Genomic DNA, 27,404 nt, shown 5'->3' with positions numbered 1-27,404 from the left:
CTGCAGTTGTGCTTACTACCCCCTGCTGACTGGGACTTGTAAAAACATGAAGATGGTATAGTACATCAAACTTGAATTGCTCCGATGGTATGAAAATGCCTTTATTACGGCCCAGGGGCATGATTATATGCATTAATCTTTATTTTTAATATAATTAATTGCACTAGATAAACTTGTTAAATCAACAGCCCTACGTTTAATAATATGTATGTAATATACAGTATATGCTGTATTAATGGTGTAGTGAGCAGTCTTTCATCTCCTTTCACCCCTCTCCTGTTTCAGAGTCTGATCACAGCTCACGATCAATTCAAGGCCACTCTACCAGAGGCTGATAAGGAGCGCATGGCCATCATGGGTATCCAGAATGAGATCATGAAGATTGCTCAGACTTACGGCATCAAACTGGTTGGAGTCAATCCATACACCGTCCTCAGCCCACAGGACATCACCAACAAATGGGAGGCTGTGAGTACAGTGAAGAATAACGAAAAAAACTTTTTTTTGCACGCATACTTCACATGCTAATATACAAGTATAAAGCATTATGGCTGGTATTGGGCCCAGAACATCATATGTGGTCCTGATTGAATGGTGTTTATTGTAGTATAGTTGCTGGTTTGATCACTGTCAATCTCAGGGGTGAAGTGAACCTGTTCCACCAACACTGTGCTGGTGCAAGAGATGGTGCCCAGTTTGGCCCAGTTGGGACAGTGGTGTTAGTGAAACAGGGGTATCTGAGAACATCTGCTGATCTTGGATCAGTTTTATCACCTCCCACATCCTGATGTGCTCATGTTCTACATTAGAAGGAGCTTGGTGAATTGACTTGTACAATGAAATACTGGACACATGAACCGAACACCTCCACATGTTGTTGTGCTGGTTTTATAGACCTCCCACTCTATCGCCCCCTCTAGGTGAAGCAGCTGGTTCCCCTGAGAGACCAGATGCTACAGGAGGAGGTTGCCAGGCAACAGGCCAATGAGAGGCTGAGGCGCTCCTTTGCTGCTCAGGCCAACATCATCGGTCCTTGGATTCAAACCAAGATGGAGGTGGGCCAATTCAACAGAAAAAATAATGAGGATTTAAGTGGAAAAAAATGTTTTCATAAAATGACCCAACTTTTACAGCAACATGATACTGTTTAAAACAAAATGCTACACTGCTGTTTTTAATGTCATATTTTGTTGCGCACATAACTTTAAGCTGACCAAACTAAGGCAATAAACAAATGTCGTCTATTTTTATTCACTTGACTGTAATTTATTTTCTTTAAACTATGAATAGCATGTAGCACAAAGTAGTAACTAATAGACACTTGGTGCTTGTTAGAATTTTTGTTCATCCCCTTCAAATAAACATTATGTTCTCTCTCTCTCTCTCTCTCTCTCTCTCTCTCTCTCTTTCTCTCTTTCTTTCTCTCTTCCTTACTCTCTTTCCTGTTGTTAGGAGATTGGTCATGTGTCAGTGGACATCACCGGTTCTCTGGAGGAGCAGATGAATAATCTGAAACAATATGAGCAGAACATCATTAACTACAAATCCAACATTGACAAACTGGAGGGAGATCACCAGCTCATCCAGGAGGCACTCATCTTTGACAACAAACATACTAATTACACTATGGAGGTATTTAAACACACACACACACCTCTATCAAAAAGAAATGTTCAGCTGTAGCTTTCGGTTTCAAAAATAATCTCTGAAGAATCCCATCTTTCCCAGTGCAAAACTTTGTTTCATGTTATATATATTGTAATAACTTAAAGGGATATTTCACCCAAAAATGAAAATTCTCTCATCATTTACTCACCCTCATGCCATCACAGATTTCTTCTTCAGAACACAAATAAAGATTTTTAGAAGAATATCTCAGCTCTGTAGGTCTATACAATGCATAGAGAAAGCATAGAAGTAATCCATAAGACTCCAGTGGTTAAATCTATATCTCCAGAAGTGATATAATAGGTGTGGGTGAGAAACAGATCAAAATTCTAGTCCTTTTTTTTTTTTTTACTTTAAATCTCCACTTTCACTTTTTACAATCCTTTGCTTTCCATCCTCTCTCTTTCTCTTTCTCTCTTTCTTTCTCTCATCCATTCCTTACTCATCCAGCACATCCGTGTGGGTTGGGAGCAGCTGCTCACCACCATTGCTCGCACCATCAACGAGGTGGAGAACCAGATCTTAACCCGCGATGCCAAAGGCATCAGCCAGGAGCAGCTCAATGAGTTCAGAGCCTCCTTCAACCACTTCGACAGGGTCAGTGTGACAGAGAGAGTAACACTCATCAAGATAATAACTCATACAATAATAAATAATTTAATCCCCCATTTTTCACACATAGTATGTGTATATTACTTTTGAAAAGCCCAGTGAAACAAACTGCATGCCTTTTCCTGCAGTCACAGTTGGTTGTAACTGGAGGGGAAACTGCAGTTAAATTTTGCTCAGTTGGTCATTAAGACTTATTTCAATACAGCAGCCCCAAAAAATATTTAGACATTTCAGTCACACTAAAAATGTGTGGATTTAATTTTTGTAATGACTTTTAACCACCTGTGTCTAAGTGCTTTAGGGTGTTTCCACACCTGGCTTGTTTAGAGCATTAATTTCAGAATCTGGTGCGTTTTCTCCCTTGGTTCGTTTCGTTTAGGCATACATGAACATGGCAGTCACACTTGGATCCATACCAAAACAAACAGTCTGATTGCAAATGAAATTTAACCGGTATATCCATGTACAGTATGAGCTAAATCCCAGAACAGCGCACAACATTCAGACCAATGAGGGGACAGTTTGCTCTCATGTGACTTTTATTAACACAGTTTTGGTCTGTTTTGAAATATTCCCTTGTGAAAGCGAACCGAACCATGAAGAAAATGCAACATTGCAACAATTTTAGCCCGTTTCGGAACAAATCAAGTCTGAAAATGCCCTTAATTAGTAAATACATATGAAGTTCACAGGTAGCAGAGTATCCACAGGTGTAGTTCATCACATAAACTATGGACATTTTCTACTAATATTTGACAACCAGAAAGTGTCACAATGCTTTCTGTCTTGATTTTAAACAGTATATCTATTGAGTATTGTTTTATATTTTTTTTAACATAACAAACTATTGCTCGAAGAATGTGCTATCTTTCTTTAAAATAAATTGCACTTGGTTTGATATATATATATATATTGTATCTAATGTAATAACATTCAGACATGTGTCCAAATACTTTTTGGGGCCACTGTATTGTTTTTGCTAATAGGCAATTGTGGAGGGAAAGGAAATCATAAACCAATAGTAACTGCATATTTCTTTTTACAGTTACTCTGTGTCTAATTTAATGAAACAATACTCTAAAATCTATAATTTTATAATGTACTTCAGTATCTGTACATCTATTCAATGAAACTGCTTGTGTCCAAATGGTGATTACTGATATTTATCTGTCCCGTGTGAGGGATTATTGTGACCCAGCACATGTTTTTTTTATAAAATTAATAATGTACCCAGGGCTGCACAATATTTACAAAAATAAAAATTGTTGATAATTTGCCTTGATAATGTTATCGTGATTATTCATTTTAATTAATATAATTTACATTAAAATACATCTAATACAAGCTGAGAGCTGTGTTTCTGAATTACTTCACAGTACCTAAATGGTAAACTTCACATTGGGCCTCTTAGCAGCATGAAAAATAGTTATTCAGATTTGCAATGAATTAAACTCAAAGCAAGCCCTGGACATGTCTGTGATTGATTAAAATGCTCAACTGCTGGAAAAAAATAAATATACAATTATATAATTTTGTGAAATAAAATTTGAACCCTCCAGGAGTAGACCCAAATGGAACACAGCAATTGACAATTTTCATGATTAGTTTGTGGCAGCTGTAATTGTAATCTTAATAAATTTTTTCGATTTATTGTGCAGCTCTTAATCTGATGAGTTCCAAATATGGCAGCTAAATATTGTAAATATGAACCAAACATGGTAGTTGTACCTGTATTATGACAGGAATTTGTTTTGAGACAGACTGATCATTTTTCAGAAGACTGGATATAAATGTGTCTGGTCATGTGACTACTTACACCACCACATGTAAAATATGTTATTATTATTTTTACCGTACAGAAGAGAAACGGCATGATGGACCCAGATGATTTCCGTGCATGTCTCATCTCTATGGGCTATGATCTGGTGAGTGTTGAGGAAACTTGCCCACTCATGTATTTACCCACAGCCATGCCCCTTCACAAAAATAATAAAGACCCTCTACACTCACTAAGCACTTGATTAGGAACACCTGTACAACTACTTCATGTGATTATCTGATGAGCCAATCGTGTGGAAGCATTGCAATGCATAAAATCATGCAGATACAGGTTAGGAGCTTCAGTTAATGTTCACATCAACCATCGGAATGGGGAAAAAATTTGATCTCAGTGATTTCGACCATGGCATGATTGTTAGTGCGACGGGCCGGTTTGAGTTTTTCTGTAACTGCTGATCTCCTGGGATTTTCACACAAAAGTCTCTAGAGTTTACTCAGAATGATGCCAAGAACTAAAAAAAACATCCAGTGAGTGGCAGTTCTGCGGATAGAAACTTGTTGATGAGAGAGGTCAACGAAGAATGGCCAGACTGGTCCGAGCTGACAGAAAGGCTACGGTGTACAATTGTAGTGAGCAGAATAGCATCTCAGAATGCACTACATGTCGAACCTTAAGGCGGATGGGTTACAACAGCAGAAGACCACGTCGGGTTCCACTTCTGTCAGCCATAGTGCTTCTAATAAAGTGCTTTTGTGAGTGTATATCAATAGTACAAATAAAAACTATTTTACCCTCAACGAACTACATTTTTCAATTTCAACAGATGGTTTGCTGAACATTGTACATTTAAAGTGTATCCCTCATATCATGAGGAATCAAACATGCATTGATCTTTTCAAACAAAAACAAAAAAATCATTGTACGATGAAAACATACTGTAACAAGGTAATAAGAAGAAAATAGGATTGAAAGATAAATGTACAATGTGATTGGAAATCTTTGTGTAGCACCTACCACTCTGTATATCCATCTGAAGGATCCCAACATTTGCACATTTTTAGTTTTTACATGTTTGTGCAGTTTATTTTTAGGTCCCTGAATATTTCAGTCTGACCCAGATCATGTGGCCCATTTCAGCATGAATTGTTAATATAATGTTACAAATGTATGTTTTGACCTCTTTAACTGTGTTGGACCACAAAAGTAAACATGTAACTGGTGGTGTTCTGTCAGGGTGAGGTGGAGTTTGCCCGCATCATGACCCTGGTGGACCCCAACAACACGGGCGTGGTCACCTTCCAGGCCTTCATCGACTTCATGACACGTGAGACCGCTGAAACTGACACTGCTGAACAGGTCATGGCCTCCTTCAAGATTCTGGCTTCTGACAAGGTGAGAACATGATGTGTTAAGGCCAAAGTATACTTGGGTTGTCTGCATTGCTGAGTAGAACACGCACAATATGCTTGACGTACATTTCATCATCAGCACAGCCCTTGTTTGTGCGCATGCACCTGCTGTTAACTGTGCTAAAAGAGCATCACAAAGCAGTTGTAGTGCACATGTATCGAAAGTGTTCGTATTTGCTTGCAGTCAAAAGAGTTTACTTTGAAAAGCTGAGTGCTTGACTCTGTGTTGGTGATCCGATACATGGAAAAATGAAGTATTTCCAAACCTTTAAGGCCTGTTCACACAAATCTTTTTTTCTTTTTTTTTCTCGGTGTGATTGTTCATTCTGAACAAGCTTTTGAATGGGAACAATTGATCCTTATGGTGCTATTCACAATGGTGCCGATAAATCGTCTGCAAACAATCCAAAGGTTTTTTTTTACAGGGAGTGGTCAGATTTGTTTTCCTTCCGACTGCGATGAAAACTGACTGACCAATGAGATGAGAGCTTTTTGAAATTTTTCCAGAGTCACTACAGCTGCTCAATCCAGCGTGTTGGTGGCACTAATCAACTGGCAAAACCTGGCAATGGACATGAAGCTGATACAAACCCCCAAAAATTATATACTTAAAAATAAATACTTGCAGTTCATGAACACTTTGTACTGCAAACTCAAACTGTTTTTGAAAATCTGCTTATAATATATGTGCATATATTATAAATGCTCATAAACATAAGACTCGGGAATGTATTCCTGTGTTCTTTTACTCGTCTCACGCACAAAAACACAAAATTGAAAGCAAATACTGTATGTAGAACAATACTGTATGTAGAATACTGTATGTAGGACTGGACTGGAACAAAAAAATCATCCCTGGAACTATTCAGCCCAACCAGCCCACACGGGGTGGGGGTAGGTGATTATGTTATATATAGTGAAATTATTATTGAATTGCAAATGCAGTTATTATTATTAATATTGCATAATTGGATTGGGAGGCAGATGTGAATTTACTGAAACTAACAACAATAAAATCTGTAAACAGTTATGTATATCAGGCTATGACAGTAGATATAGTACAAACTGATATTTCTCTTTCATCAGGATCTTAATTATTGAATTAACTTTTTCCATTAAAGTTCATTAGAACTGAACATATTTACAGAGGAAAAACTCATAGCTTCATCCTGAATTCATGGGGGTCCAGGCTTTAAAGCTCTTGTTAAATTCTCCTTTGTACTTGCCCTTATGAACATTTAACATAGTTCTTGCATAGTATCCATGGTATTAGTAAGAGCATGGTGATCACAGGTAAAACCATGCTCCTTATTACCAGATGTAATAATAGTTTCTAAAAAACAAAATGGTTTCCTGCACGGTTCTCTTGCTGCAGCCAGTGGATGCGCTGCACGGGAGGGCCGGTCCTGCTCAGCTCTCGCGCTGTGGCCAGTGCATGCATTGCGTGGGAAGACCGGTCCCGCTCGGCTCTCGTGCTGTGGCCAGTGGATGCGTTGCATGGGGTGGCCGGTCAGGTTCAGCTCTTGCGGTGTTTCGTCATAGGTTTGGAGTATTTGGTGTTTTCCGTGCACAGCAGTAAATGGCAGCGCTTAATAAATAAGAGTGGGGCAACTGACCGGCCCAATGCTCGACTGGCCCACCGGGAAAATGCCTGGTGCACCAGATGACCAGTCCATCACTGGCAGCTGGTTTCAGCAATTCGTTTGCACTAAGCTCATTGTAAAATATCCCATAAAAAGACATGCATGCAATATTTTATGTGTAGACAAATGAATTACTGAAACTCACTGCTATTTTTATTGCAAGGTTAATATAACAAAGTATTCCTGTAACAGTGCCCTTTTCTTACCACGAGATGAATTCTCTGAATTCAATACAAATATGCAATAATTAAATAAAGAAAAGACCATGAGTCCAGTTATGCCAAATTAGGTAAATAAATGCGATAACAGTGTTCAATATACTGTATGAATCTCTAGCATTGACAGCTGAATGCTGAAGGGTTCAGGCAGGAGACTGGTATAAATGTTTGTAGAGCAACAACAGTGATACCTACTGTACAGGGGAGAAATACATTTTTGTTTTATTAATTATGGTCTTGGTGTGAATAGACCTTTTGTCGGAAGTTTGTCTGGCGAAATCGTCACATATTTGGTGTGAATAGACCTTTACTCTTTTTATTACAATCAGTTTATGTCAGCATATTCTCAAAAATAAATATTAATATAGCAACATTTTTGCAAACTGAGTTTTATGTGCCACTTTTTATGTTTCAATGCTGTTTCCTGGTGAAATAAACTCTAGAGGCACTACAACAACTGTGTTTTTTTATTCACTTTCAGACAAATCACGAGAACAGTGACTGATTATGACTTTATAAACACATATTTTTCACACTATTACTCACACATTGCTATGTTATGATACTGAAACACTTTTACTATAGCACATATTTGAAAAACAATACATTTTAACACTTGTATTACAGACCCCCCTACATTTACACACTTATTCCAGTGTGATTAGCCTATGCGGTAACTCACTTGATAGAGTGTCAGGCTTTGGACCCGGAAGGCCTAGGCTTGAGCATAGCCAAGCACACAAGCTGACACATGACCCCAAAGTGTCAAGCGACACACAATGACCTGGTTGTTTCAGAAAATGTGCTTTTCATGTTGCATTTGCTTTTAGGACACTCGGTTAGGTTTACGTTAACATTTTAGTTTAAGGAGGTACGTTTTACTCATTAAAACTTCCATATAACATTACCCTTAAAAAACCTCATCCGATTACGACACCATTCCACTCGCTTTTGGTGCCCCCTGCTGGATTCTGGGAAACTGCAGCCAAATGTGTAATGAAGCACATAATTTCGGTTTGCTAAATTGTTGCCATTGTCACGTAATTTTCATGAGATCAGGCTGATACATACTCCTCATAAAACAGAATGCTAATGTGTTCTCAATGTGTTGATTAATACCAAGGAGATGCGTTGATGCTTTTATGAGCAAGACAATATGGTAACGTTTTGAGTTTTCAGTTGGAATGAAAACTCTATTTATGCTATTGCTGAGAGTTATTGCATAGTTGATGATGTGTACTGTATAATTTATTAACACTGAGATTGTGAGAGCCTTTTAAAAGTGTCTCCTCTCGTCTCTCAGCCCTACATCACTGTGGAAGAGCTTCGTCGTGAACTTCCACCTGAACAAGCCGAGTACTGCATCAGCCGCATGACCAAGTACGTCAGCCCCGATGGGCCTCCTGGAGCCCTGGATTACATCTCCTTCTCCAGCGCCCTCTATGGAGAGAGTGATTTATAAACGCTCCAAATGTCTTGCTTTCGCCCCTTCTTTCTTTTTATCTTTTCCTTACCTCTCCTCTCAGATTTTACAAGCCCCCAAATTTAACGCTCAATCTGAGAGAGCGAGTTAACAATATTGTGCCTCTCTTCCTCTTTTTTTCTGCCCTCTTTCTTTTTTCTTTATCTCTTTTTTCTTCTTCTCACACAGCTACACAAAATTAAACGTTGTGTACTCACTTTAAAGGAACAGTTCACCCAAAAAAACAAACAAAAAAAAGCCTCAGTCACCATTCACTTTCCTTACATCTTTCCCCCCATACAATAAAAGTGAATGGTGACTGAGGCTAACATTCTGTCTAACATCTCGGAATAATCACGGAAGTCATATGGGTTTAGAACAACAAAAGGGTGAGTAAATGATCAGTCATTTTTGTGCGAACTATTCCTTTAAAGTCTTATGTGTCTTAGATCCTCCCTATAAAGGGAGGGATTTGCAATGAGGACATTTAATCCCAGAGTCACTCAAATTAAGCCTAATTTTGATGTTAGGTACGTGTATCTCCAAAAATCTGCCCAAATACATCCCATATGATGGGTTTACAATGCTAAGAGCATGATGACCCTCCCCCTTCTCTTTGCCTAAAAAAACAGTCTATGTCATAAAAGATATATTAAAAAGTTTGTTGGTTGATGAGCGCTTGTGAAGATTCATGCTGTTTATTTTACAGATGTTTATATGTGAGAGCCGCCCCCCCCCCCCCACCCCCACACACACACACATTAGATCTGTTCTGTATTGTAAGACCCCAAAAAGCACTACTGCTGTCCAGTGTCTTCTTCATATGAAACTGTGAGAACAACTTTAAAGTATCTACACAGAACGTTCTTTCCCCCTTCCACTGATTTTGTGACATAGTTCAAATCTTTGTTTTGTTGTCATATTTTATCCCTTAATATTGTTTATGTATGTATGTCTTAGTTATTGTGGTGTTCAGAGGTAAATTCAATATGTGTTTTTCTTTTATTTGAACAATTTTTGTCAAAAAGTATCAATTGGAGCCAGTAAATGAACTTTAAGATTACGGTAAAAAGAGGTTCATGTTTTTGATGCTGACAGGAATGGTTTCTACTAGCCCAAGAGTTGATTGAAAATAAAGTTTGCCTTTAATCCATGTGAGCTAGAATGATATTGCCAAAATGTATTAGTGAAAGCCGGGGATGTATAAGACGGATTCATTAAATGAAAATCTGGATGTTCCTGTCTCTGTGGTGAACCATTTCTCTCCTTTCATCCACATGCACACTAGAATGTCCTGTACCATGATTTTAAGACTCTTATTATATACACAAATCTGTAACTTAAAGTGATAGTTCACCCACAACTTTGTCATCATTTAATCATTCTCCTGTTGTTCAAAAACCAGATGACATTCTAATGTAAATTACAAAATGAAATGTTTAACAGAATTTTCACACTATTGTTTTTCATACAATGAAAGTAACTGGGACTTGGGGAATCAAGCTCCAAAAATGCCATACATACAATTTGTACACTATATTCCAGGTCTTCTGAAGCCATCTTAGGAACATAATGAAATTCAAGTCATTAAAAATCTTTCACTCCAGTGTAACTCTTAAATCTCATTTGCAAATGTGTATATTCAATCTTGGTATGTTAAGACATCATTGGTACTTGTGTGTCTTGTGACCGAAGCAATTCAGTTTAAGGTGAGCTATGCCTTTAAGAGGTAAACGTGTCATAGACAGACAGAGACCTAACAGTTTTTTTCAGGATTAAAGATTTGGTCTAGTATTTATTAGCGATGCTCAAATAATGAAATCATTTGTTGATTTTTACCCATAATGCTGTACTGTTGTGACCCACTTTTGAGTTATTTTGTTGTTTTCTGGGTAAATGACTTTCATGCACCTCACTGTGAGTCTCTCTCCCTGGATACCCCCCCTGCCCTATGGGTCTCCATCATTATCCCTTTAATTTCCAAACACAGAATTAATCAATAAACAGAAATACCCAGAATAAAACATCTTAAATTGTACTTGCAATCCTGAGTTTTTTCTTCTTCTGTGGTATGTGTGCTGTGAATGAAAATCTTTTAACTATCATTTAAAAGAAAACCTTAAAAAAAGCAGGCTTTTTCAACCCTCAATACTGGTGTCAGTTTTCTCCAGTAGGGGGCACTTTGTAATAAACAGTTACAGTAGAACCCGGCTATTCAACTTTAACAAGTGGACCTAATAGAATAATTATTTTATTAGTACATAGTTTTACAACATATTAGTAACAAACGGTTACTAATCTACAGAATTGTTTATTGATATAGATAAAACATATATATGTTCTATGGTATTTATAAATTCAACATCAGTATTTATAGCATTCATTATATATACATACATATATATATATATATATATATATAATCCTTATGTTGAAACAACAACTTTTAAATAGCAATTCTGAGTTAAGTCTACTTGCATGTATTTACCCTAACTTAAATAGTTAAGTTAATTCTATATGAACACCAAGTTAAGTGAACATAACTACACAAGTTTTGGTGACGCCATTACTCAAAACAATTGAGGGAATGAGTTTAGTAGCGTGGTGTTGAGTAGCTTCAACTTATTAGGGTTTTCAGTGTATATTTTATTCATGAGGAACATTTTCACCAGGGAATTCAGACAAAATGTAGTTAAATTTGAGACAAATCAACACAAAAACAATCAAAATGTGCTTTCTAAATGTTTGTGTGTGTGTGTGTGTGTGTGAGAGAGAGAGAGAGAGAGGTTTGAAAGGGCATAAGTTGATGTTTAAAACCAGCCCTTAAACAACACTGTATGACCTGACCAATTCTTTTATATTTTACACCAAACCCCACAGAAATAATAAAATGATCACTCTCGTTTAATTTTTAGTCTTTAACAGTCAGGCCTGCTCACAACCCATTTAATGAGACAGACAGCAAAGAGCTCTCAAATATTACACTTTTATTAAAATATTAAATATCAAATATTACATAAAAACCCTTACAAAAAATCTAGAGTACTGGCAAATTTTGCCGCAAATTCGCCACTCATTATTTTCACATATAAATGAGCTTGCTATTCACCACAAATGTTTGCCAGAAGTTTGCAGCTCTTCACCGGTAGTGGTGAACCTGCAGCAAACCTTTGGAGAAAATTTACCGCAAGTTTGCTGCAAAGCTCATTTGCATGTGAAAATTAATGAGTGGCGAATTTGCTGCAACTCTAGATTTTTTGTAAGGGAACAAATATTCAAATATCTTTATTTGATCTATGTACACACCAGCATGCTCTGATATTTGATAGCGTGACATTGAAGAGGAACTGTGATCAGATTTTCAAGCTCTTAATTTAGTAGGTAAACATCCATCACAATTATTGGTCTAATTGAACTGGGAGGTTTTCAGCAGGGGAGTCAATGAAAACAAGGGATGCTCATCCATCTTAAGTTGCTTTAGTTGCAAAGTCCTTTCATTCACTGAACCCCTTGAAAAAAAAATTGGAATCCTGAAAAGCATCATTGTGTAGAGGACTTGACAGCCATTCATCGTGCATGTTTGTTGTATGAAAAAGAGCAGCTTTGAAATTTCTGTAATAACACCAGGTTATGGCTGCTATCGTGCAGCTTAATTCTTGAGGACATAAATTTAGTTTTATAGGAAGTAGCATTTAAAGTCTACTTGGCCCCCTCAGTTTGAACGGGCATGACACTTGTGATTGCAGCACTTGAAGAACCAATGCTGAAATAAAGAGGATTGAGAGGATTAATTCTGGAACTGTGTATGCAGCTAAAGTGCTCTAAAATGAAATTGTATTTGATGATGTGTGGGGTGTATTCATAGATAAGCTGGTCTGAATTGCCCAGATTGTATGTGAGATGTAGCCGACACCAGGCTTGCCTTCATTATGTAGCTTGGGAGTTTAAGGAAGCTACTCAAAAAGAGATATGTGGTAGCTGGTCGCCCCCTGGGTTTTCCCTGTTTTTTTATCACCGTCAGTTCGGGGGTACCTATGAAAGATCGGGTGCTTGGCTGATTGATCAGAGGCTTAAGCGCTGAAATGCTTATGAAGCACCCTTGCTCTGCGTTACAAAATACATAAATGGACGGTATCTCCATGAGTTGTGTGTGGGAGCAGCAGTCATAGAAGGGCCTGAAAAATCCGATGTTGATATCTATTTTTATGTTACTATGTTATTAATTTATGAATGCAAAAAAACAAACAAACAAACAAAAAAAAAACCCTAACAGTTGTTCTTTATTTTACAATTATTTTGTTTTTTTTATTTCTTTAACAATAAAAATGAAATGAAAATGCAATGTAAAAATGTGCACACAACACATGCATCAAATGATCCAATATTTAGTGCAGGCTATGCTGGTAGTCAATGGAGCTTTACAAGAATGGCAGAGCAAAATGTGGATACACTGTGTCATTAAAAACGTCATGGTTACTGGTGTAACCTCCGTTCCCTGATGGAGGGAACGAGACGTTGGTGTCGATGTAGTGACACTAGGGGGTCACTCTTGGGAGCCCGAGACACCTCTGGTCTTTGATAAAAGGCCAATGAAAATTGGCGAGTGGTATCTGCATGCCACTCCCCTGAACATACGGGTATAAAAGGAGCTGGTATGCAACCACTCATTCAGGTTTTACGCTGAGGAGCCGATATAAGGTCCGGCCATTTCAGCGGGTAGTTCAGCGTTGTGGCAGGAGGGACCAAAGTCTCGTTCCCTCCATCAGGGAACGGGGGTTACACCAGTAACCATGACGTTCCCTATCTGTCACTCACTCGACGTTGGTGTCGATGTAGTGACACTAGGGGTCCCTATACAAAACGCCACAAGGCTGAACTGTGTTACGTGAACTGGCGGTGTGTGGTGGGCAGACTTGCTGTGTGCCTCATAGCCAGCACACCAGGTTGACACGTAACCTCCCCCAACACAGTTATGAGTGTCGAATGGCCCTTTTTGGGGACAAGTCGACTACCCAGAGATAGAGACAGGCTTAACCCAGTCGTGGCCTCTTTCCCCTTCTCTTTTTCCACTCCCTTAAAAAGAAGGGGGATTATCCGACTGGGCCGCCAGGTCTAGTCGGGGGGTGTCCCTCCCAAGGGGAGGACACCACGGAGACCACACCTCGCCCCAAGAGAGGGGGGGATATTTAAGTGGAAGAATACATCACATGGTCTTTCTAACCATGTGGAGAGCTTTCAAGGTAGATCCTGCCCAATGGGGGAGGAGTTACTACAACATGGAGACTGGGGCAGAGGGGCTCTGCCCAAGGAAGACGCAGTTTGCCAGCAGGGAAATGAATTAGCGGAAGATATAGATCGCATGGGGTTAGCCTTACAGGGAACCGCCACATGCGGAGCACCTACCCCAGAACCGGGCTCTTAGTTAGCACGTGTACTGGGCCGGCAGCGAGTCTCTCCGAAAACTCGACTGCCACAGGGCTCGGAGGAAGTCAATCAGGGAACAACTTTTGTGAACACTACTGGGAATTAACAGCGCAAGTCTTCAGCTCAAAAGGAGGTGGAAGGCACTATGTGCAAGCGATACACCCGGCCGGCTATCCCGGGCTTATCCGCTTGTGTTGCGTGCCACTACCTGGGACGAAACCGGTTCCACCCAGAGGTTGTAGAACCTTGCAAAGGTGTTGGGTGTTGCCCAGACCGCTGCTCTGCAAATGTCTGTTAGAGAGGCACCTCTGGCCAGGGCCCAAGAAGCCGCTACACCACGGGTAGAATGGGCTCGTAGCCCTACCGGGGGCGGCATGTTTTGGGCGAGATATGCCATAGTTATGGCATCAATGAGCCAGTGGGTGATCCTCTGCTTGGAGACAGCGCTTCCTTTCCGCTGTGCACCAAAGCAGACAAAGAGCTGCTCAGAGACTCTAAAGCTCTGCGTGCGATCCAAATAGATGTGTAAAGCACACACCGGACACAGCAACAACAGGGCTGGGTCTGCCTCCTCCTGGGGCAGTGCTTGCAGGTTCACCACCTGGTCCCTAAAAGGAGTGGTGGGAACCTTGGGCACCTAGCCCGGTCGGGGTCTCAGGATCATGTGAGAATAGCCCGGACCGAACTCCAGGCACGTTTCGCTGACAGAGAATGCTTGCAGGTCACCTACCCTCTTGATGGAAGTGAGCGCAGTCAGGAGGGCAGTCTTCAAGGAGAGTGCCTTAAGCTCGGCTGACTGCAAAGCTGAAAAACTACAGAGGTCCGATGAGGGAACGAGGCGCGGCCTGGAGGGATTCAGCCTCCTGGTGCCTCTTAGGAACCTGATGATCAGATCGTGCTTCCCTAAGGACTTACCGTCGACTGCGTCGTGGTGTGCTGCTATGGCAGCAACGTACACCTTCAAGGTGGAAGGGGATAGCCTCCCTTCCAACCTCTCTTGCAGGAAGGAAAGCACTGATCTGACTGCGCATCTCTGGGGGTCTTCCCGATGGGAAGAACACCACTTAGCGAAGAGACGCCACTTAAAGGCATACAGGCGCCTCATAGGGGGAGCCCTAGCCTGAGTGAACGTGTCTACCATCGCAGGTGGGAGACAGCTTAGGTCTTCCGCGTCCCGTCCAGGGGCCAGACATGGAGATTCCAGAGGTCTGGGCGCGGGTGCCGGATGGTGCCCCTTCCCTGAGAAAGAAGGTCCTTCCTCAGGGGAATTTGCCCGGGGGGAACTGTCGCGAGGAGCGTGAGGTCCGAGCACCACGTCTGGGCGGGCCAGTAGGGTGCTTACCAGGATGACCTTCTCCTCATCCTCCCTGACCTTGCATAGGGTCTGTGCGAGCAGGCTCACTGGGGGAAAACGCATATTTGCGAAAGCCAGGGGACCAGCTGTGTGTCAGCGCGTCTATGCCGAGGAAGGCCTCGGTCAAGGCGTACCAGAGCGGGCATTGGGGAGGATTCTTGGGAGGCAAACAGGTGCACCTGTGCCTGTTGAATCGACTCCAAATCAGCTGGACCACCTGAAGGTGGAGTCTCCACTCTCCCTTGAGGGTAACCTGTTGTGACGGTGCGTCCGCCGAAGTGTTGAGGTTGCCCGGGATGTGAGTGGCTTGCTGCTGACTCCGTTGGAGGAGACGGCGGGTGAGTTGTGACATACAGCGGGAGCGCAGACTGCCTTGGCGGTTGACATATGCTACCGCTGCCATGCTGTCTGTCCGAACTAGCACGTGATTGCCCTGGATCAACGGCCAGAACCTCCGCAGGGTGAGCAGAACTGCCAGTAACTCGAGGCAGTTGATGTGCCAACACAGCCGCGGACCCGTCCAGAGGCCGGCGGCTGCGTGCCCGTTGCCAACAGCACCCCAGCCCGTTTTGGAGGCATCTGTCATGACCACGACGCGCCTGGAGACCAGTTCTAGGGGAACACCTGCTCGTAGAAACGAGAGGTCGGTCCAAGGGCTGAAAAGACGGTGACAGACCGAAGTAATGGCCACGCGGTGTGTCCCGTGGTGCCATGCCCATCTCGGGACTCGAGTCTGGAGCCAGTGCTGAAGCGGCCTCATATGCATCAACCCGAGCGGGGTGGCCACCACTGAGGATGCCATATGCCCCAGGAGCCTCTGAAAAAGTTTCAGTGGAACCGCTGTTTTCTGTTTGAACGCCTTCAAACAGGCCAGCACCGACTGGGCACGCTCGTTCATAAGGTGCGCCGTCAAGGAGACTGAGTCCAACTCCAAACCGAGAAAAGAGATGCTCTGAACCGGGAGGAGCTTGCTCTTTTTCCAGTTGACCCGAAGCCCTAGTCAGCTGAGGTGTGAGAGCACCAGGTCCCTGTGTGCGCATAACACGTCTCGAGAGTGAGCTAAGTTTAGCCAGTCGTCGAGATAGTTGAGAATGCGAATGCCCACCTCCCTTAACGGGGCAAGGGCAGCCTCTGCAATCTTCGTAAAGACGCGAGGAGACAGGGACAGGCCGAAAGGGAGGACTTTGTACTGATACGCCTGACCCTCTAACGCGAACCGCAGGAAGGGTCTGTGTCGAGGAAGGATCGAGACGTGAAAGTACGCATCCTTCGGGTCTACCGCCGCAAACCAATCTTGATGCCGGACGCTCGTTAGAATACGTCTTTGAGTCAGCATCTTGAACGGGAGTCTGTGTAAAGCCCGGTTCAGTACTCGCAGGTCCAAGATTGGCCGCAACCCACCGCCTTTTTTCGGTACAATGAAGTAGGGGCTGTAAAACCCTTTCTTCATCTCGGCTGGAGGGACAGGTTCTATCACGTCCTTCCGTAGGAGGGTAGCGATCTCTGCGCAAGGTAGCAGCGTTTTCGTCTTTCACCAAGGTGAAGTGGACACCGCTGGACCTGGGCGGATGCCCGGCGAAGTGAATCGCAGCTGAGTCGGATGGTCCGGACCAGCCCTCGTGACGGACTGGAAGGCGCAAGCCATGCGTCCAAGTTCCGCGCAAGGGGAACCAAAGGGACAACGTCATTGGATGTACCGGCAGGTGGGGCCTTGCGGCGGGGCGGAGCTCGAGGTGTCAGACCACGTCGTGGCCGTGCTGAGTCCGAGGACATCGAAGCACTTACCTGGCTCCTTGTGACCACCCCCGGAACAGCCTGGGACGGGGGAGGAAGAGGCCTGTCCTCGTGACCCGTGGAGACTGTCACATCAGGGGCAGATTTGTGCCACAGCTGGGCGCTCAGGGCAGGAGACCGCCGCTGGAGCGCCAACCTGCCAAATGGAGTGGTGGACGGTGGTCGTGATGCCAGCCGTACACACCGGATACGTGACCCAGGGAAGAAGGTAACCACTCTTGCTGAGCTCTTGAGTACTGCAGCCACTTGGGCATGCAGTGCAATTAAATGCAAAAGGTAACAAAAAGATGAAGATCTGCTTACCAGCTCCAGAGCAGCGGGTTTCGTTGTCCCTGGGTCGCCCATCTCAAGGGCACTTTGAAACCTTTCACGGGTTCTGGGCGGCCGCGAGGCGGGTGGCGTCTGCTTCCTGCGGTGGGCTCCATGCCGGGGCCATGCCGAAGGGGCGGGCTGTGGCGGAGCCGGTGCAGTCACCGCAGGGGGACGCCCTTGGCAATGAGTAGATGGGGTGCGGGATCTTGAGCCGCACCAGGGCAGGATAAGCCGGCTAGCATCCATCTACTGCTCTACCATTGAGAACTGCTGGGCAAAGTCCTCGACGTGTCGCCGAATAGGCCCGCCTTGGAAATGGGGGCAGTAAGGAATCGTGTTTTGTCGGCCTCACCCATCTCGACCAGATTGAGCCAAAGGTGGCGCTCCTGGACCACTAGTGTGGCCATCGTCCGCCCGAGAGACCGCGCCGTGACCTCCGTCGCTCGGAGAGCGATGTCGGTCGCCGAGCGCAGTTCCTACATCAATCCCGGGGCGGAACTACCCTTGTGCAGTTCCTTTAGCGCCTTGGCGGACTTGCAGGAGAGCCATGGCGTGCAGGGCGGAGGCGGCTTGTCCAGCGGCACCGTAGGCCTTGGCCGTCAGAGACGACGTAAACCTACAGGCTGTGGATGGGGGCTTTGGGCACCCGTGCCAGGTGGCGGCGCTCTGCGGGCATAGGTGCACCGCGAGCACCTTTATCCACCGGAGGATTGCCGAATAACCCTTGGCCGCCCCACCATTGAGGGTAGTGAGAGCGGGGAAGCTGAAAAGATCGGGACCGGGCAGTAAAAAGTGCCTCCCGCGACCTTGTCAGCTCTTCATGCACTTCCAGGAAGAAAGGAATGGGGCGGGGTGTGGCTTTGAGCGGTGCCGCGAGCCCAGGAACCAATCACCGAGCCGCGAGGGTTCAGGGAAGAGCGGTGAAATCCACTCTAACCGACGCTCGCGGCTGCCCGGGAAAGCATGTCGTCATCTCCGCGTCAGCCTGTGACTGGGCGATCGACCCCGAAGGGAGGAGCCCAGCTGAGGCTTCCGACTGGACGAGCCCGCTTTCCGATGCTGCGCTCGAGAGCTCATCACTTTCGCGGGCTCCGAATAAGAGGTCGAACTCGCCGTGAGACGAGCCGGCGGACTCACCCGGAAGCCCGATCGGGGCAGACGAGCGTGCTGGGGAATGGGAGGTCCGCGGGGGGATACCCAGCGGAGGCGGTCCCATTGGGGTCCCCAAATCGCCTCCAGTGCTAGCCGCGCTGTCCTCAAACCCGTGGGTAAAAGGACCGAGGTGGGAGCCTCTGGGGTGGCTCACTTTCTTATGAAGGCGAGCCGCGACCGCAACGTTGCCATGGACATATTCTCGCAATGAGAACATGACCATCCACGAACGCTGTCTCCGTGTGAGCAGTGCCCAGACACGAAAGACAGTGATCGTGACCGTTAGAAGGTGAGAGATAACGAGCACAAACAGGAATAACACACAATCGGAAAAGCATCTTTAAAAAGACGCGTCTTTAAAAAAGACGTTCCGTGTGTACGCTCTTTTAGAGAAATATATACTCTTTTAGAGGGGAAAAATGCTCTTTCAGAAAATATACTCTCTAGTTTTTCTGCCGAAGCGCCCAGGGGCATTCTCTGCAGTGCACCAGTGCAGACGGGGGAGAAGCCGCTGAAATGCGCTGTCAGATCCAGCAGAGGTGAATGAACAGTAGTATTCAGCTCAGTGAGCATGACCGTTCGGCTCCGAAGAGAAAATCTGAATGAGTGGTTGCATACCAGCTCCTTTTATACCCGTATGTTCGGGGGAGTGGCATGCAAATACCACTCGCCAATTTTCATTGGCCTTTTATCAAAGACCAGAGGTGTCTCGGGCTCCCAAGAGTGACCCCCTAGCGTCACTACATCGACACCAACGTCGAGTTAGTGACAGATAGGGAACTGGATGAACTGATGTGGAACTGGGACTGGAAAATGGTCAGTTTAAGTGTTAAGAAACTAACCTTGGGCAAGTCAGATGGGCATCATGTCACGCATCATATGATAATAGCAATAACAGAAAAATAAAATGTTCTTTGTGTACACTAGTTGTCTTTTTGTATGGCTTTTGCCATATGTGTAAAATAAATGCGGGATTACGGAAACGTGAGCGGGCAGAGAGTGGGTGGACATGGAGTAAAATTCAGCAGGAGTTTGCGTCAACTGTCTTCTGTGAATATACGTAAAAAAAGTGGATTGTTTAAGATTTTGGAAATGTATGGGTTCGGGAGTACATTTATTGGTTGGATTAAGTTACTTTATAGACACCCTGTAGCAGCGGTACAAACAAATTATTTTACTCTGGATAGGGGCACTCGGCAGGGCTGCCCTCTTTCCCCATTATTGTTCTGTCTTGCCCTGGAACCATTAGCAGCCATGATAAGAAAGGAGGATGATTTTCCAGGGGTGGAGGCGGGAGGTGTGCCGCATAAGCTTCTGCTTTACGCAGATGCTATTTTATTATTTGTCTCTGAACCTACTAGATCTATGCCTTGCCTCCACAGAATTATTAATTCCTTTTCCAAGTTCTCAGGATACGAAGTCAATTAGGCTAAATCCGAAGCTTTGGCTCTGACAGCGTACTGCCCAGTAACGGCTTTTCAGACAGGCGCCTTCCAATGGCCCAAACAGGGCATTAAGTATTTGGGTATTTTATTTCCAGCAAATTTGTCTGATTTAGTTAGTGTTAATTTTGACCCTTTAATAAAAAGGTTTTTGAGCAATGTGGGCAGGTGGGCTTCATTACATTTATCGATGATTGGGAAGGTTAATGTTATTAAATGAATTGTATTCCAAAATTTAACAACCTGCTACAATCTCTCCCTGTAGATGTCCCCTCTCTTATTTCAAGGAATTTGATAGCATAGCGAAGTCCTTCATTTGGAATGGTAAACATCCCAGATTGCATTTTAATAAGTTACATAGGCCGATAGACAGAGGAGGGCTAGGCCTACCCAAGATTTTGTTTTATTACTATGCGTTCAGTCTCAGACATTTGGCTCATTGGTCACTTCCACCTGAGAGAGCCCCTCCCTGGTTTGTTATTGAACTGGCAGTTCTTGCCCCTATTTCACCATTAATGATTTATTAAGTTATCCATGAACCATTCAATGTATTAATGACTTACCAACATTTGTAAGCTAGGGAAAGTGTACCTTAATGTAAATTGGACAACAGCGAACCATTTATTAATGACTTATCAACATTAATAAGCGGTGAAAGTGTACCTTAATGTAAAGTGAACATCTGTGAACCATTTACCAATGACTTACCAACAATATTAAGCTATGAAATTGTACCTTAATGTAAAGTGAACCATTTATTAATGATTTACTAACATTAATAAGCTATGAAAGGGTACCTAAATGTAAAGTGAACACCTGTGAAATTTTTTTTAATGACTTACAAACATTAATAAGCTATGAAAGTGTGTCACAAAATGCAGAAGTAGGACCCAAAAGCAGAGTTAAAAAGGGGATTTATTTATAAAAACAAAAACCAACATAAAGCTCCCACAAGGGGGAAAAACAAACATAAAATACCCCGAAAGGGAAGAAAGGTAATCCAGGCTGGGGCAGAGGGTAACAGGACCGACCAGACCGAAACAGAAAATGACACAGGACCGACAGGAAATAAACTAGACCAACCGACTGAACACACAACACACACAAGACCAACTGGGAAACAAGATGAACTGGAACTCGACAGCAAACTCGAGGAGACTAAGATAGGGGGAGAAATCAACAGGTTAACAAGACAGGGCAGGTGTGACTAATAAACTAATAATAGGCAAACAAGGAGGCGGGGTATGACGTAAGACAGAGAGACATGTGGCGATACAGAAACAAAGCAAAGCCACGTGCTCTCACAAGACAACAAAACATCCGAATGGCATGAGCGATCATCACCAAGACAATGAGGCAATATACGCCCATGCCAACTGACAATCAAGATGAGAGAATGCGTAGCAACGGCAAACAAAGTGATGCCATGCATTCTCACACTAAACGAAACCTGAGCATACATCGAAAGGCAAACGCCACACGATGCACGTGTAACAGTAGCCAGCTGGTAGGTAGCTGTACAGTGTGTAAACCTCACTCTCCTGACCTCAAGAGGTGCACTAGCGACTGACACTAGAGGCTGTAGCCTTTAGCCTCCTTGTTAGCGCACCCACCTCCCATGCCTCCCATGCCAGTTCGAGTCCCCTTTGGAGCGGGGCGAGCAGGACCGGTTACAATGGTGCCGTGAACTGGATGGGAGTGAGGTTTAGGGGGGTGAGTGTAACGATAGCCAGCTGGTAGGTAGCTGTGTCGTGTGTAAACCTCACTCTCCTGACCTCAAGAGGTGCACTAGCGACTGACGCTAGAGGCTGTAGCCTTTAGCCTCCTTGTTAGTGCACCTGCCTCCCATGCCGGAGATGCCGGTTCGAGTCCCGTTCGGAGCGGGGCGAGCAGGACCAGTTACACGCAACAGGTGAAAAAACAGGACAGGTTAACCTGTGCGAGAGTTTGGCCACACACACCCGACACCTTAGACCGAAGTGACCGAACCTCAGCACAACATGAAGACAACTCATGACATGGGCGAGCAACGCAACACGAGCGTAACGCATCCTGTTATACCAAAATCCAGACTGACAGAGTGACAGGATCGTGACAAAGTGTACCTTAATGTAAAGTGAACACATGTGAACCATTTATTAATGAGTTATGAATGTTAGTATGCTATGAAAGTGTACCTTAATGTAAAGTGAACACCTGTTAGCCATTTATTAATGACTTACCTTTCCAACATTATTAACTTAAAGTGAACTTTAATGTAAAGTGGACAGTTAAGAAACATTTATTAAAAGAGTTTCCAACTCAATAACTTACTAACATGAAAGTGTACCTTAATATAAAGTGGACAGCTGTGAACCATTTTGTAATGAGCTACCAACATTAGCAACCTATAAAGTGTACCTTGAAGCAGACAATTATGAAACATTTATCAAAGAGTTTCCAACTCCTGCTGGTCATTTACTAATGAGCGACTAATTTTTTAGTATTACATCATATATCATGTGTATAAATGAACATCATTTAATATAGTCTGATGACCATTTACTGAACTTTATGTACAGTAAATAAACATTACCTTCATAAAACAGAAGTATTTTTTCTTACACTTTAATATACTTAATATAAAATGTACATATGAAATTTGATTAATAATTTTAAAAAAAATAGTCTATATTTTTTACGAAACAATTTGAAGCAAGGTTAGGTGAGAGAATGAACTTATTTAATAAAGCCTGGTGGGTGGCAGTTAACTTTATGTAAACCAAATAACGTTAGAGTAGATCTCATACATTTATAAAATCATCAGTTTTACACTATCACTGGGGAAAAGGAGCACATAAACATGATATTAACTAACATACAAACTCAAACTAGCATAAATTAGTTTAGCAACACATACCAAACACATCTGACATGCAGCAAAACTGCTCCAGTAAATGTGAGCACTGACATATCAACATAAAATGTATTTAAAGTATTAAAGTACATCTACTGTAGTTCGTGGACATTGCCTGTCTTTTGCAGAAATCCATATAATCTCCCCCATCTCACTCCGTCCGTTCTGATAATCTCTGCTCCGATCTCCCGGATAACCTGGTGTCCTACCTCCCAGCCAATGACTGCTTTGAAAATTAAGAGGACGTGTAACCAATCAGGTCCACAACTTAAACAAAATAAAATGTAAAAATCCATTATTGAAATCATAACTTAATAAAATATATATTTTATAAAAGTAGTATTTAAAAAAATGATTATATTATATATGTTTAGTGTCACGGTGTCAGTCTGGGTTTTTGTCTGACAGGACCGTGGCATTATCGTCCCATGTCTGTCTTGTGTTTCGTTGTCTGTCTTTGTGTGAGCGCACGGTTTTGGGTGTATTCCCTGCTGTGCTATCTTCGGTCTGTCTTGTTTCATGTCGGGAGCACGGTGTCTGGATCCTGACTTCCTGTCTGGTTCGGTTTTGGTCTGTGTTGGGATCCGGACACTTGTGCTCCATGTTTCTCTGTTATTGACGTGGGTGCATCACACTTATGTCATCTTGGCAGCATGCACTCACATCAATAGATTGTCTGTCTCTCACAAACGTGGGTGCGCCTCGCATCACGCTCACGATGCACGCCTGGGTTGCGAGCTGTCTTCATGTGCTGAGGTTCAGTCACTTCGGTCTAAGGTGTCGGTTGTGTGTGTAGCCGAACTCTCGCATAGGTGTCCTGTCTTGTTTTTGTCACCTATTGCTTGCAATGCGTGGTGTTTGCATCGCGATGTACGCTCAGGTTTCATTTAGTGTGAAAATGCATGGCATCGCTTTGTTTGCCATTGCTACACATTTTCTCGTCTTGTTTGTCAGTTGGCATGGGCATATATTGCCTATTTTATATACTCCCTATTTTAGTCTCCTCGTGTTTGCTGTCCAGTGCCAGTTCGTCTTGTTTCTAGTCTTTTGTGCTTATATGTTTCCAGTCAGTCTGTTCGTCGGTGTGTTGGTTTGTGTTCTTGTTATTCCCTGTTCCCTTTTCCAGTCCAGTCGGTCCTTTTATTCCCCATTACCCTCTGCCCCAGCCTGGATACCTTTCCCCCCTATGGGGTAGTTTATGTTTATTTTTCCCCCTTGTGGGAGTTTTGGTTTGTTTTTTATTTATTTTTTATTAATAAATTCCCTTTTTAATTTCAACTCTGCGTTTGGGTCCTGCCTCTGACATTTTCGGACATTTAGATTGTTTAAATCAAACTGCTGAGAGCTCATTTGTTACGTTGGCTACTACCAATCCTGCTTGCAAAAATTGTATGGGAAACACGACTGGTTTCTAGAGGATCACATGACTTTTCAAAGCTTTCATTGGCTAGGAGGCAGGAGGGAGGTAAGGGAAATGCAGGAGTCTGGAGCCGCAGTCACAGTGTGAAGCATGAAAATGTCGGGAAAGACATGTGGTGTACATGAACGAACCTGGTGAAATGTAGTACTTTGCAGAATGTTTATTTTAATATGGCAGTGCTCAGATTGTGAAAAAGATTGAAAATACAATGATGTGTGCATTGTGATGTGTTCTATAAAAGTTGTATAACGGTGTTTGTGAATTATATTTTAGATAAATTATGCCTTTATTGAAGTGTGTTCTGAACATTATATATTTATCTATTTATTTTATAAATTTTTGCATATATTAGTTTACTGTTAATAGTAAAACTTTAGTAAAACTAAAATACTGTTTAAATATAGGCTATGCTAATGTAACAATAAATCCTTAGTACATATTAATGTGTTTATTTTATTTTTAATGATAGTGTATGTCTATTTTTCTATGTTGAGTGTTAATGTTAATGAATGTCTGCTATACTGTTAATTTGCTGTATGTAAAGTTCAGAATGGTTTAATGTTCATCAGACTACATTACATGATATTTATTAATTGAATAATATGAATGATAAATTATGTAATCTTGAAGCATTAAAAGTCACTCATTAATAAATGATGTGCAGGAGTTGGAAACTCTTTTAATAAATGTTTCTTAACTGTCCACTTTACATTAAGGTACACTTTAGGTTAGTAAAGTTGGAAAAGTAAGTAAATAAATGGCTCACAGGTAGTCACTTTACATTAAGGTACACTTTCATAGCTTACTAACATTCATAACTCATAAATAAAGGTTTCACAGGTGTTCACTTTACATTAAGGTACACTTTTATAGCTGACTAACATTCATTACTCATTAATAAATGGTCCACAGGTGTTCACTTTACATTAAGGTACACTTTCATAGCTTACTAACATTAGTAACTCATTAATAAATGGTTCACAGGTGTTCACTTTACATTAAGGTACACTTTCATAGCTTAATAACATTCGTAACTCATTAATAAATTGTTGACAGGTGTTCACTTTACATTATGGTACAATTTTAGAGCTATCTAACATTCATAACCCATTAATAAATGATTCACGGGTGTTCACTTTACATTAAGGTACACTTTCATAGCATATTAATGTTGGTAACTCAATAATTGGTTCGCAGGGGTCCACTTTAAGGTAAATTTCCATAGATTGATAATGTGGATAATAAATGGTTCATGGTTAACTCATGATTAAACAACATGGGTGTCCATTTTGCATTAAGGTACCCATTTTTAAGTTACGAATGTCGATAAATTAATCTTAAAGCTATATAATGTAAGATTAAAGTTTAAATATCCCATAAAATTAAAGTTTTTGTGAACAATCTCTTGATAAACAATAGAGAAATAAGAACTGTCAAACAATGCACTGGGTGAGCACGAAGACCCACAGAGGACTAGGCAAGACATCACTCAGAGTAGCACCATTCTTTTAAAATAAAAATTACCAAAATTGCCAAGTCAAAGCATTACAGTAATAATCTCTATAATAATCAATTTTTTTCTGGATCATTACATAAATCATGAATTTTGACATTTCATGATTTTGATTCAAATACGTATGAATAAGTGCCTTTATTAAGCATTTTCTACATGTGAGTAAAAATTGGCTCACTATTTAGCATGAAATTCACCCTTTTTATTCATGTTGTTATAACTGCACATAAATGATTAATCATGCATTTGTAGGTTAGTTATTAGTCATTAATGAATCCCTATATAAACCCTTTCCAAAGGGAACATTAATGTAAAGTGTTACCCATTATTTTGATTTGCTTCATAAAAGCTTTAATCGGTTTAAATTGCATTCCAATAGGTTTTTTTGAGTTCAGCGTTCACCCTCATCCGTGGACTGCATCACTTCTGCCTCATTTTCTGATTTGGCAATTTTGTCAATGAGGATATTTTTAATCAAGCCCTACTTTTGTTATTTATTTCTGCTATGAAACACCTAAACACTGCTGAAGGCTACTTGCTGAATTAAACATGAAACATAGTGAAGATATCTGACTACTATGTAGTTTAATACTGTTTTAAACATTCCTTACAGCATACTGCATTCTGTTTCACATAGGACTAGGGCCGCATGCATCATGCTACTGCAGGGCTTCTGGGCACACTGTTTCACACCGGCAAGTAGTTCTGCACAATTCACTGCACACTCATATTCTGATAAAGCTCCATTCTGGGATGGAACAGCCACTTTTCATGATCCAACCAATGCAGTGATATGATAGATTAGACTGTTTTGTAGTCTTAGTCCATCCCTGGCAATGAGCAGTACACTTGTAATCCATTCCACTTATAGCTTGTGTATGTGCAAGCCTATACTATTAAAAATTCTATGAAAATCACTAGTTTCATAGTGAGTGCAGAGGCCAACATATGCTGCAACATTAACTGTGGATTAAACCTGTCAATGCTTTTCTCAGAAACATGCCTTTTTTTCCCCCCATTTTTAATCCCAAACACTGGACTATTTGCCAATAAACCCAGAGATCTAGAGAGAGATATTGAATTAGCATTTCCCCACAGTCAGTAATGTTTGCTGTGTTATTTTATATTTTACATTTTAAGCCTGTTAGAAGCAGCCACAGATGGGTGGAGCCTGTAATGAGACTAAGACACTGATTTGTGTAAGAAATGTGACTTACACACCTGTGTCTGATTCGTTGTGAACAACATCTCTGCGTCTTTCATGGAGGTTTATATTCTTACTGAGGGCAAATGTAGGTTTAAAAT

At 42.2% G+C, this 27,404-nt stretch overlaps 1 protein-coding gene across 1 annotated transcript in view; it reads left to right on the top strand.

Moving 5' to 3' along the window:
• LOC127448784 (alpha-actinin-2-like) overlaps window positions 1-10,830 on the top strand; it is a 62,458-nt gene extending 51,628 nt beyond the window's left edge. The window contains exons 15-21 of the mRNA XM_051711630.1: window positions 286-468; window positions 921-1,055; window positions 1,453-1,632; window positions 2,119-2,265; window positions 4,140-4,205; window positions 5,294-5,452; window positions 8,634-10,830. Of these exons, the coding sequence (XP_051567590.1) occupies window positions 286-468; window positions 921-1,055; window positions 1,453-1,632; window positions 2,119-2,265; window positions 4,140-4,205; window positions 5,294-5,452; window positions 8,634-8,792 (1,029 nt within the window). The 3' untranslated portion in view covers window positions 8,793-10,830. The remainder of the gene's footprint in view (window positions 1-285; window positions 469-920; window positions 1,056-1,452; window positions 1,633-2,118; window positions 2,266-4,139; window positions 4,206-5,293; window positions 5,453-8,633) is intronic.
• The last annotated feature ends 16,574 nt before the right edge of the window (window positions 10,831-27,404 follow it).

The sequence above is a fragment of the Myxocyprinus asiaticus genome, chromosome 1, assembly GCF_019703515.2.
Source record: "Myxocyprinus asiaticus isolate MX2 ecotype Aquarium Trade chromosome 1, UBuf_Myxa_2, whole genome shotgun sequence".
Classification (NCBI taxonomy): domain Eukaryota; kingdom Metazoa; phylum Chordata; class Actinopteri; order Cypriniformes; family Catostomidae; genus Myxocyprinus; species Myxocyprinus asiaticus.
The sequence above is the reverse complement of the archived record's forward strand: the minus strand, read 5'-3'. Positions and strand labels throughout refer to the sequence as shown.